Raw genomic sequence first — 13,302 nt, 5'->3', positions numbered from 1 at the left:
AGAAACTGCTGCAGCCACTCAAGCCTGGGAAGAACCTAATGCTTTATCTACCATCAACCCAAAACTCTCTCTTATTTGTACATAAATAAATATTATTTGACAGGATGAAATGTACATTGGCACAGTTTTGAAAAACAAACATATCCTTAAAAATCCCCAGAATGTCTCATGACTAAGACAGCCAAGGAGAACTTTAGGCATTTGGGTTGCATTCTTGACTATGCCACAACCTTTGTGCTACCAGTTTAGTATTACCATTTTCAAAAAATTGACATAAATTTAATAATTTTATATTTCTATCATTTTTTTCTCTAATAAAAACTAGTAAAACAAATGTACAACAAAAGAAAATACTTTTATTCAAGACTCTTTTTCGAAACCGTAGTCTCTTTTTTTGTTTCACTACACTAATATAGTTGCACTATTTACACTGAAATCTCTACGGGTGAAAAAACAACCCAGCAACATTGGTTTGAAAGTGGAGAAGCAATGAAATTAGAAGAGTTGAAAAATTATTGCACCAGCAGTTTCTAGCTTTTGAATGAGAATTTTGCACATCTGCCACTTTGAAGCTCAGTTGAGAAGGATTTCCTTTTTTTTTTTTAATCAAGTTTTGTAATTGAGAGAAGTGAAGCACACAGAGAGTAGAGTTGTAAGAATAATAAAAAAAAAAAGAACTGAAAATGTGTCCTGATTGTTTTCCAAAATTGCAACCAGGTTTCAGTTGTTATTTTTACAGACAAGGCAGGAATAGAAACACAGGTGCTTAAAGGGAAATAGCTCCAAACTGTGAAATTACTGGGGTTTACAATGTATTTTCCTCCCTTAACTTTTATAGCTCATCTGCATTTCTGTAAAGATGAGACTGTTGAAAAAATCTCTCAGTCCATGCATAAAATGGGTAACAAGTAAATTGCACTGGTTGCATCTCAAAAATAGGGCATTTCAGAGAACGCAGCCTGCAAGTGGCTCAGTGCAGTTACTTTATCCCTGCATTTTCCTTTGGTGCCTGCCCATTAAAATAAGAAACTGTTTTTCTGTTTATTTTACTGCAAATAAAATCGTGAAACTCATCAGGGCAGATGTGCAATATTGTATAACTATTCCAAAGAGCAAATGGAAAGAATGATGAAAGCATGATGTCTGCCACAATAGCACACGAGAAATAAATTACATTTTGATATGGATAAAAAACTTAATGCATAGAAACAAGCAATATGACCAACCTTTGCCAGCCATTCCCACACTATAATGTAAGCATTTCCAATATTCTTCTAAGAAGCAGCTGAAAGTCCAGGAAAACCAGAAATGCTACTGACAATTTTCACTTATCATTGCTTTGATTTTTTCTTTATTGTAATTAAGTGATAACATTCAGTCACTTCCAAAATATTGGTAGAGGGATGACATTATTTCCTGAGGCAGAGGAAATGAAATTTCCAAGGTGAACTGCTGGCTACTTAAGATAACTAGTTTTGAGGCACTGACATATGTATTGAATCACAAAACCAAAAACATATGTAATTAAATGAAGAAGTTCAGGTAAACTCCTCTATGGCATCACATGCAGTGCAGACAAAAATGAAACCCTATTTTAATTTAAAACTTTAGGGAGTAACACAAAGCTCATCTTCCAAGCAAAAATACTTGAGAAGATAAAAATATAAAGTTCAGCCTCTTGCAAAGGTAAATGGAAAACTGAATGCTGAGCTTCAAAAGCCACAGCAATTGTGAAATGAATCAATTACATCTATTGGTTGAAATCAATAGCTTAGCTTTGGATGTATCAGTTTAAGAGAATGAATAATTGTGATTACAGTTTACTAGCCTGTGATTTAGCATACCCTGTTTCTTTTCCACCTCTGCCACAGGTAGGTTGGGCAAGATTGTTTTTGGCCAGAATAGACAGTGCTGATGCTTCTTACCTTTATAAACCAGTTCTGATAACATTTCATTTCTGCTAAAGAACAGCTGGGCAAAAGTCAGACTCATCTCAAAGAATTTTATTTGTATTTTTTTGTTACACTGGTGCAATTCTGTAGCACAACTCCAGCTTACCATTCTTGATTTTAAAAACAAGCTAAATCACTGAAATAAGAGCTATTGAGAAATGGAATTCATCCAATCATAGCAGTTCCAGCAGAGAGAGAGAAAATTAGGACAGGAAAGATAAAGTTAACCCTCAATGGAGAAATAAGTTAAACTCCTTTTTTTTTTTTTTCTGTTCTCTAGCCCATCTATGTAAATAGCTAGGCCTGCTGATTCATTTAAAGGTAAAATTAAATTAATAATTAATAAACCCCCAACCTCAACAGTGACAGACATCAGGCAGCTATTCTCCAGGCAGAACAAACAGAAAAATAAATTATCTTCTCTTAAAAAAACTACACAAAATGAGGCAGATGGTATTTCTGCAACCCAAGACCAGAAAAGTGCTTTGCCTAAGTGAAGAGTGCAGAATTGGGCCTGTACATCCTTAGGTGAGGATACCAAGGTCAGACACATTTCACACATTACAGTGTGTGTGACAGCACGATGGAACAGACTGCCTAGAGAGGTGGAAGAGCTTCCTTGCTGGAAGAATGATGCTGGAAGATGATTCAACAATCACCTGATCACAATCCTGTGCTTTCAGATAACCCTGCTTGAGTAGGAATGCTGTATCAAGTGACCCACAGAGATCCCTTCCAATCCTACTCATTCTGTGATTCTTTGATTTGCTTTTAAAATAAAAAGGTGTGTTACCTAGAAAGTCAATGCATAATACATAATGCAAAACAAGCTGTGGTCTGCTGGGGACCCTGTCTGTGTTGCTGAATCCTTACTTTTACTTAGCTATGGCAATCAGCTGAGTTCTTCAGTCTGATCAAAATGCTGTTCTTACAACCTTAAAGGATCCTATTATCATAGTAATTATTATTGTTTCATAAAATCAGCATTTCAATTTCAGCGAAGAGCCATGCTGAGCAGGGTAACAGCATGTGACAGTCTCAGAAGACTTTAGAAGAAAATGGAAGTAGGCAAATACATAAAATACATTTGAAGGGTACAGAGATATTGATTTTACAATCACAATTTTCAGAATGCTTGTGAGAGCAAAGTGAATAGTGTGTTTAACAGGAGCTTTTCATTGCTACCCAGGAGCTTCAACAGTGGAGAAAAGGTCAAAAAGCACTAGAGGGAGCTGCTGCTCTACCTGGATTCTTGTATTCAGCACAAATTGCTACCTGCTGGATTGAGATGGGTGTGAGCACACATCCCGGCTCTCCTGAACTGAAATAACAGTACTCAAAAACAGCCTCAGACAGCAAGGATGCATACTATGAATTCTGAACCAGAAGGGAATCAAAGAACACATTAAAAGTCTATAATATGTAACAGACTTTAAACAAGTACTCGAAGGAGGAATATATTCCATAGGTTTGCAAAAATATTTTTTATAGCTGATCAGTAAAAATCCTCATTGAGTTCTGCCTTTTGTGAGGACAAGATTTGTTCCAAAGAGAAAAAATAATGTAAAAGAAAGAATAAGGAAAAAACTGACACAAAAGAAAGGACACCTGGAAGAAATTTCATAGAAAGTCCCACATTAACTGAGCAGTTTCATTACCAGATGCCAATCAATCTATGTTTCTGACAGTGATATAGGTTTTTAACCAAAGCTATGCAGATGACATTAATGGAATAGGCATTCACAAGAAGCATTAATTTTACTGAAAAAAGTCTCCAGAAACTAAGTTAGGAAAAAAAGAAAAAGGATAAGATATTGAAAGAAGTTTAGAAAAGTCTTAAATACCACCATGTGACAAGTAGATTTTTGATTGTTACCAGATGCTTTTATATTCCTATCACATGAAAACACACAGCATGTATGCTGACTGCAATATTTGTAACTTTTTCAGTTTTCTTTAATTTTACCACAGTCTTTTCCCCACAAATCCCTATATGCACACATTGTCATTAGGACTACCCTTCCCTTCGTTATAATTACCCTGAGTATTGTGTTTCCTTCTCAGTTTTTCTGTTTTCTTTCTTTTTCTTTTTTTGTCAGTACTGAGCACTTGACTGCTCTAATATCTAAATGAAATACTTAGCATCATGGCATTAACTGATAAATAAATTAGGTAAATTTATTAATTTCAAACACACACTGCATGCTGTAGCTACCCTAATATTATTAATGTCTGAATCTCCTTTTTCTCAAAGCCAAATTAAATTTTTTTTTTGAAACATCAAACATTTTTACTGGAGAGTCTCATTTTTACATATTCAGCCGATCTGTTAACCACTTTGTACCCTGTGTATGCCAAATTTATGACAGCAACCACCCTGCAGGTATGACTGTTCTGCTGCACTTTGGAATACCAAAGTAAGGGCAAACAATGCATCCATGTGCATGAAGAAGCTGCTTACTATTAGGAGAGAAGGGAAAATGGAAACACAGCAAAACTGAATATACTTTGAGCCTTGAAAAAGAGAGAGGGAATGATGGATCCTGTTGAAGTTTTTTTTTGCTGGGTACAAGCTGTGGCACTTGAAATATGGGGATCCTGCCAATGCATGTTAGCAGGCATTACTGCTTTTAGAGTGTGCCTTTTCTGTGTGTTATGTTCTCAGTCTTGGAACACAAGATGGTGGTAAAGCTGTATCCAAAGGGAGTAGTGCATCACAGGAGTTATAGCAGAAACAAACACTTTAAATCAACATTTAGGCAATGGTTGTTTCAGGAATGCTTTTCTGTATGTAGTACTAGGCTACAGTTCCCAATACAGAGCTCCTTGTAGTGATGTTGCCATGCTGACAAAGTTGAGCTTTGCTGTAAGAAAATCTGAGACACATCTCAGTAATAGAAGCACAATTTAGCTTCCACTTAAGATTTCTGGTATATCTGTCAAGGATTATACATCTTCACAAGCCTGACCTGCCAACAAATCTAGGATGGCAGAAATCTGTAACACAGAAACAGCTTTACACTAACTCACAAAAAGCTAAGTAGATTAGGTCTAACATTGACCTCTGCTACAGTTTGCTTTTTTATCCTTTAAAGGTTGTATTTGGCACTTGTATGAAGAAAGATTCTGCATCACTCCTTTCCTCTGTTTGGCCTCCTGCAGTCTACAATACCATTTCAGCATTAGGACTGTGCAAAAGACTCAAACAAGCCAGGCTTCAATATGACTGCATGCAGGGGAAAAGTGAAAGGAAACGATTTAAACCTGGTTTTGTGAAGGATAAATTAATTCCATCATAAATGCCTCTTTCTGAACACATTTTGCAAGAAAAATTATTTATGCAACCTATGCAGTTTTTGTTTTGGATGAGGGTAGATGACATCTGTTTCATTTCAGTCACTGTATCCCATGCAGCAGTGCATTTTTCTCTTCTCTTCTCTACATACAGGACCAGGTTGAAGCATATGAATCAAATGTTCAGATGCATAAACCACTAGCCTTTATCCAGGTAAGAAAAAGAATGGATTATAATTTTTTTGTTTTATATTAAGAATGTAAAACAGCAGAAGTTTACTTAATCTGTAAATAGCTATTTTGTACTCATGCATGACAGCATTTTTACAATACCATATACAGAGAATTTTACAAATATGACCAAGTCTTGCTCTACCAGAAAAAGGGTGATTTCACTGATGACTAATATACATTCATGCCTGACTTGAATTTTAAAATATTTATATTTAAAAAAAATAAATAAAGAAGAAATAGAAAATCCCAAACCTCTGAGATCTGAGCTAAACCCTTTAGTTCTTTATATTACAAATCCTTTCATAAAGTCATGTATTTCTTAATCGTTTTAATTCTTCAGTCAGCTCATTTGAACTACAGCTGAGTGCTCATTCCAGTGCTGGGTATAATCCTCCCCATCATTCAGACAGTTGGCACATGCTTCACACAGTCCTTCATCTTCCAAATTACCCCTCTGAGACAGAAATTATTCCTTCTTCTACAGAGCATCATGCATTTTGCAAAGGGAATGAAAGCCCAGTATTCACAGCATTCATGGCCAGTCTTTCTTTGACATGCCAATTTCTCCTTCCTCTGCTGAAGCTTCCATCTTGTTCTTTCCCTCCTGTCTTGTCTCTCCTCCTTGTAGACCCTGTCATTTTATTTTTGCTGCAACTATAGGCTACCAGTAGTAGCTGTTTGATACAGCAAAGTACACACAGATCAATTATTTTCAACTATAATGATGGTCCAGTAGCCTGCTATAAAAGAGCAAAGTCCAAGGACAGAGTGAAAATTTCCCATTCCCCTTGTTAATTACTCACAGGAGGTCCTGGTGGCCCTGGTTTTCCTGGAAGCCCTGGTTTCCCTCGTCTGCCCTGGAAACAAAAAATGACAAAAGACATTTATAAATACTGAGATTAGGAAGTGATTTGGAATAAGAATTTTAAGAAAAGATTTATTGCCTTACATATTAGAAAAAAAAAAAAAAAAAAAAAATCAAAACCCATCCAAAATGAATATTCTTTATCAGTCACTGCAATACCAAGTTTCCTTTTAATAGTTACAACAAACTGTATTTGCATTCCCAATCCCAGTAACAATGTCACATTTTAAAACTTTGTCTCAAATATGAGTGCACATTGATAGTGTTATTAACAAAGCATCTGGATGAGTTGTAAAGAAATTATATTTGTATAAATACACCAGAGCTTGGGATGTTAAATTGTGCTGCAGCAGCCTGACTCGCACAATCAGTACACATGTGCAATATAACCCAATTAACAAACACACATACCCTTCTTCTCTGGGACGTGATAACGAGCACAAAAGCCAGAGATTTATTTGCAAAAACAGTTCACCTTCTTTGTGTAATTACTACCATCTGTGTATATATAATGCACGTGCAAAATCATTTGCATTAAAACATAAAGTCCATAAAAGTCTACTTAAGGGAGACTTTCCACTCAGTTTCTAAAAAACACATGCATATGTAACTACCACAGTTTTTTAGTACAGAGTTTGCTTGAGCAACTGTTTTCACATATGCTTTTTTTCTTTTTTTTTTTAGGAAGATCAACATAAAAATGCAAGTAATTTACAGGAATTAACATCTTTATTGCCAAGCTGAAATCTGATGCACGTTTTTTAGAAACAACAGCTGAGAACAACTAATATCTAGGTACAAATGGCAAAGAAAAAATATTCTATCCATTAAGAGTAAACTTTTCTCTTCCATATGGCAAATGTAAAATAATATTAAGCATTAGAGGGGAGTCCTGGTGAAAGCCTGGCTTAAAAAGTGAAAAAATTAAAATTCTGGCTGACAGCTCACAATTAACACATGGGGATATTTCTGTAAGCTATGCTCCTTACTTCTAAGCCTGCTTCTGTAGTTTATTGAATAACAATGTCACATAGACTGCAGAGGTATTCTCAGGAAGGGAAGGTGCAATCCAGTTTTGCTACTTCCAGGTGAGAGCCCTGATCTGTAGGACCTCACTCACATGCTCTGCCTTCCATTAATCCTGGTTTATGCTGAGAGGATGGCAGTAAGGGTGGAAAATCCCTCTCCCTCACACCCCGCAGCTCTCCAGGGAAAACTCTTGCCTAGAAGCCAGGGACTCTCCTGGGAGAGGTAGGTATCTCAAGCCCTTCAAGCTGAAGAAGAAACAGAGCAAAGATGGTGTGGATGTGTTTCAGCCCTTGTTGTGCCAAACAACGCTGCCATTGCGGTTTTAGGAACATCCTCAGTCAGTCAGTGTGAAACAAAACCACCTCAGCATATTTGGAGTGCCAAATTCCTGGGTCTTAACTAGCTGAGACACATGTCATGTGCTGAGCTGTTTAATCCCACCAGCCCTTGCACAGGCAGGGCTCTAACTGGGGCAGCTAAGGGTACATTTCTAGAAGCACAATACAGCACTAGGTGCCTAGGCTGGGCTCAAGGCTCTGCTGGCCCTACTGCCCATCCCCAGCACATCTCTGCTGTGCTGGTAATGCTGGCCCTGCAGCCCCTGCTGGAGCTGGGAGCTCAGCTGGCCTGGGCAGGAGAAGGTTTGGACTTTGCTCAGCTCCCTGATGCTGCTCACTGAGCACTGAGGAGCTTGCCTGGCCTGACAGGCACAGCACCAGGAAAGGAACATGTGCACAGGGGGCTGCACTTAGCTACATCTATACTTCTGGACTGATCTCTACCCCAAAATATAGGTGGAAATTGATATTTCCTGACTTAAAAAAAACCAAACAAAAAACAAAAAAAACAAAAAAACAAAAAAAAAAACCAAAAAAAAAAAAAAAAAAAACCAAAAAAACAAAAAAACAAACCAGTAAACTTCCCTTAGAAAGCAAGAAAAGCAGACAGGGAGCTAATAATGTAATAAACAAAGATAAATTGCTCCATACTTTTAAAATAGCCCCTCCGAGTTATAATGATCTACAGTGTTGACTTCTTGAAGCACCTTCCTTTTCCTGTTTGAACTTATCTAAAGTATCCTGAGGATGACACTTAAAGTCACAGCAGTCTAAACAAAGTATCAAGGAAGTGTCAGGATGAAGAAGACAGGGCTTTGACTGGCAGACACAACTGCGAACGAGGTGTTAATTACACAGGAAAACATGGAATCTGTTGGGAAGGCAATTTTATCTCTGTTTACAAGATGAACTAAAATGTGATTTATGACATAACAAGGACAAAAACTTGATGAACTTTATGAAAAAAAAAAAAAGGGGTAATTATTTTTCATCATAATTTATTAATTACTAGAACACATACCCTGTGAAACACAGGGAAACATTTGCCCCACTTTTTATCCTATAATTATATTATTAGCCATTATGCAATGTGCATGTAAAACAACCACACAGGTCAGTATGAGACATAAGCTTTTTATAGAGCAATAAAAGTCCTTTTTTTACCTCCAGGCACCTTTATAAACTGTCTGGTATTTTAAATTTAATACAGAAATGTATGACAGGCCACTACCTTTCAGCAATGCCTTTCAGATACAAAGACTTCAATGTTAGGAATACCCAAAACACCTGCTTGTCAGCACTCCTGCTTCTCTATGACTTCTCAACATCAGCAGGGAAAAAAATAAAATATATACTATAGGGAAAGTGTAGGTAAAAAAAAATAGTTTATGTTTTTGTTTAGGGTAATTAAAACAATTAGAAGAATGTTTTTGACAAGCCCATTACGATGCTGCCTTGAGCAGACCACGAGCCAGACCATGACTAAATGTTTACATTTTGATTTTGACTCATCCTTCTGGCAAGAAAGAAGTGAAAAACATCTCAGTGCCCTCTCTGGTTTATAGAGTGGGCTGAGCAGAGAGCCAGAGCTCCCATCTCCTGCTCAGCAGTGGCTCTTGGTAGCCCCACGAGAGCCAAATTTAGTGCCACTCTGCAGAGGGCTGACAGCCCACACACAGGGCCTGTTACCTTTATTTAGCTTAGTCACTGAGCAAATATTGAGGTTATAAAACCACTCAAAATATAAATAAATGTCCTAGGTATCACATTGTTCCTTTAACTAAATAAAAAATGCAATACCACCTACATTCCCTTAAAAACCATACGTGGTGTCAACAAGTTGTCTAATGCTCCTTAGAATACCTGAAGAAAACCAACACAGTTGCTAGTTATTTCCTTTGTTCTGCATATATTTTTGCTGCCAACCAATGTGATAAGAAGTTTTCTAAATGTTACTGATATTGTATGCTGTACCCTTGACTCCTGAAATGCCTGCCCCCAACTAATTTGTGCAGCAGGCTACTTTCCTCTTTCCCAAAGGACAGACTGCAGCTAGATCATTCAAATGACAAATCATTCAAATAACAACTGCTTGGTTAGGGGCAAAAAAGGATAAAATACTAAAAATAAAGTAAATGAGAGATTATGTGCTTCAGGAAACCCAGCTGAGTGCCTAGCTGAAGTATGTGGTCAGCTGCATTCTTTATTTCCCTCTTTCTTCACCCCTCCTGTGAATTGAAATGACTTGAGGAGCTTTGCCTGACATGGATGGAAAGCTGTTCAGAAGAGAGGCTCTGGCCATCCTCCCACAGGCTTTGTGCTCTGGTTCTGACTGCTGCCCCTGGGCACTGCTGCAGGTCCAGCACACAGTGCAAGAATTTAAAATCTGTGCTGCAAGCCCCTGCTGTATCATACCACATATATCTATTCATATCTCTAGCTTTAGAGGAGTAAGATCTCTAATCCTCCTGTTTTAAAATAAAATGCAGATTATTTAAGGATAAAATCAAGCAGTTATGGAGGAACACTGACATGATTTATGGAATTAATAATTTAAACACTCTACACTTTAGTATGAAGGCAAAAGTTCTTAGAATAAACCCGTGTGAATTTTCAAGGGAAAGTGCTAATTAGTGGTTCTTGAAATACATCATCACATTTCAAAACAGGAACTAGTTCAGGGAAAGTAGAAATCTGGGCTTTAAAGTCTTAACTACCATAGTTGTTACGCAAAAATGAGGTTTATGTAATTGTTTTCCAGGCAAAACTATGATTCTCTTGGTCAATCCTCAAAACCAGACTTAAAAAGGCACAGATATAAAAAACAGGAGGTTGTGGGGAGTTAAAGACCCCACCTCATAGTGCCTAACCCACAGATGCCCCCCAGCACCTTGGGTACCTAAATGCATGAGAGGAACTCTGGGCAGCTAAAATCTGTTCCTCCAGATGCCCAAAGTTCCCACTAAGCAGCCACAAGTTCCAGTGCCTACACTAACTCAGATTACAGCAAGAGTTGTGATATTCTCTCCCCTAAATGGAAAATCTATGTTGCAGACAATGAAACCTTGTTAACTTCAGTAATACAGTGTTAGACTGTGAACGTACAATCCCTTTTTCAATCCTATTAACTTTGGCCTTGAGGATGTATTATGGTAACCAGTATATTGCAAATTAACCTCTGCATTAGATGTTAAACCTGAACAAAATCACAGGAAATAAGAAGGCAAGAAATTAAGCCCTTTGCAGAAATCAAGTGTAAGTCTGTTCATCATACTCCACTAAAACCTTTCACAGAAACACAGCTCACAGAAGGATAGAGCACACAGAGCCTAATCCCCTCTTTTGGGAGAAAAGTCTGCTGGGAGCTCCTCACCAAGGCAGAAGCATTCCTGCACTCAGTCTTGGGTTTCCAAAATCATTTTAGGAATGATTTAAAAAACCTCTAGTTTTTTCATTGTGACATTAATAAAATGCTTAAAGGGAACACCTAGCCAGATTACACAAAATTGAAATGAATTTAACAAAAATGAATTTACCAAAAAAAGTCCTTAAACAGGCCAAGAAGTCGAATGCCACAACCTCTTTTGCCAACAAATTGCTAGACAAAATCCATCACAATTTTTCAAATGTATCTATAAAACCATAATTTTAATTCAAAATCACTCAAAGAACTGATTTACAATTGTATTTAGATAGTTTATACCTTAATTTTTAATTATTAGATATAATTTCTTATTCCCTCATGTTTCTATACCTTTGGCTAAAAGACATTAAAATAAATATTAACAATAGAGTATTTGGAAGAGAGTCTGCAATTCGAAAGGAGCCTCTTAAAAGTTAAACCATTTCTGCTATTCCATTAAAAGTTAGATTTTAATTTCTACAGTGGAAATTAACAAAGGAAAACCCAGAATTTTTCTAATTGACAAATCTGTCTTTAGCATTCTAAATTACAACCTTTTAATTCCATTTTTAAATGCCAAAGTGGGAAAAAGAAATATTTTTAAGCTGCATCCTGATTTACTGGATATGTACTTCAAGGTAGAGACATTCTGGGAGAAAAACTGTTTTACATTAAGCATTTTTGGACTGTTAAATGTCAGAGTGAAGGAACATACAGAACTCTAAAGATGAAATCATATTGGAGCTTTGCATGTTTAAAAACAGCTTACATCAAAGTCAAGAAGGACTGAGAAGATTAAAAGAGATTCCAAAACTCCAGAGCTTTAACTGTGAAGAAAATGTTTTGCATTGAGCCAGGAGGCTGACCTGCAATGCAGACATCATCATTGTTCTGTAAGGTTTGTTTTATAATTGGTAAAGTCCAACAATTACTCACTGAACTAGAAAACAAATTATGTCAAAGAAATATTTAAGTTCAATAAATCAGATAAATGTAATTTGAATTTAAATTCATTTTGATGCCACTCTAAATAATTATGTTAAGAAAATCAAACAGCTCTCCATCCATTTATTTATGAAGATTTTCCACTCTGTCAAACTAACTTTATTCATGCTTGATCAGAAAAACTTGTAATCTCGGAGAGTAAACTGATTATTAACATAAAGCAAATATGCAACTCCACAGGGTCTCTCCAAACAAGTAATTTTAGTGAGATCAATGTTGAAATACTAGATATGACAACAGATTCTCAGTTTTATGAGGTGTTTAATTTATTACTAAGATAATGCCAAAATAACTTCCTCTTAAGTGAAGTATTTGGTATTATAAACACAACTATTGGAAATAAGGAAGCTCTTTCAAAAATATTTACTTCAGGACACCTGCAACATCCCAAGGAATATAGAGTCAAGGATATGGCCGTGATATTGCAGAAAGATTTTTAAATGCTTGAGCCCAATTCATCACTGGAACCAGGGAAACCACCATGATGGTGAAATAATCTGTTTAAATACAAATAAAAGACTAATTTTTTTTTTTTAATTAATCCATAAAAATAAAGTTGTTGGCAGCTATGCTGGGAAAAAGGTAGAGCTAGTCAAATCAAAACCACGGAATGTCTGGTTTGGAGGAAACCTTGAGATCACTTAGTATAATCCCTGTCCTCAAGCAGGATCAAGTGTCCAGTACTGTGTGTACTCAGCTTTTGAATATCTCCACAGATGGAGACTCCACAATCTCTCTGGGCAACCTGCATCAGTATTTGATGAACTTCACAATAAAAAACTGCTTTGTTGTGTTCAGATAGAATTTTCTGGGTTTTTTTTTTTTTTTTTTTTTTTTTTTTATTTTTATTTTTAATTTCTTACCCATTGCCTCTTGTCCTGTCACCAGCTATTACTGAGGACAGTGTGTCTCCCTCTTCTTTATGCCCTCAGATCAGACATTTTCACACTGACTAGATCCCCAGTGAGCCTTCTCCAGGCTGAAGAGTCCCAGCTCCCAATCTGTATTTTGTCAGCTTGCCCAAGAAGATAATGTCAAAGGCTTTGCTAAAGATGAGATTGGCATCCACTGCTCACCTCTCATCCACCTAGCCAGTCACATCATAGTAGAAACATTTGGTCAAGCAAAATATTCCTTTCATAATTCCATGCAGACTATCCCAATCACCTTCTTGTCCTCCAT

At 36.7% G+C, this 13,302-nt stretch overlaps 1 protein-coding gene across 1 annotated transcript in view; it reads right to left on the bottom strand.

Moving 5' to 3' along the window:
• The window catches only part of COL19A1 (collagen type XIX alpha 1 chain), a 176,062-nt gene that overhangs the window by 55,343 nt on the left and 107,417 nt on the right, over positions 1–13,302 (bottom strand). Inside the window, exon 15 of the mRNA XM_056488063.1 lies at positions 6,284–6,337. Coding sequence (XP_056344038.1) covers positions 6,284–6,337 — 54 coding nt within the window. The remainder of the gene's footprint in view (positions 1–6,283; positions 6,338–13,302) is intronic.

This window comes from Oenanthe melanoleuca, chromosome 3 (assembly GCF_029582105.1).
Source record: "Oenanthe melanoleuca isolate GR-GAL-2019-014 chromosome 3, OMel1.0, whole genome shotgun sequence".
Taxonomy (NCBI): Eukaryota; Metazoa; Chordata; class Aves; order Passeriformes; family Muscicapidae; genus Oenanthe; species Oenanthe melanoleuca.
The sequence above is the reverse complement of the archived record's forward strand: the minus strand, read 5'-3'. Positions and strand labels throughout refer to the sequence as shown.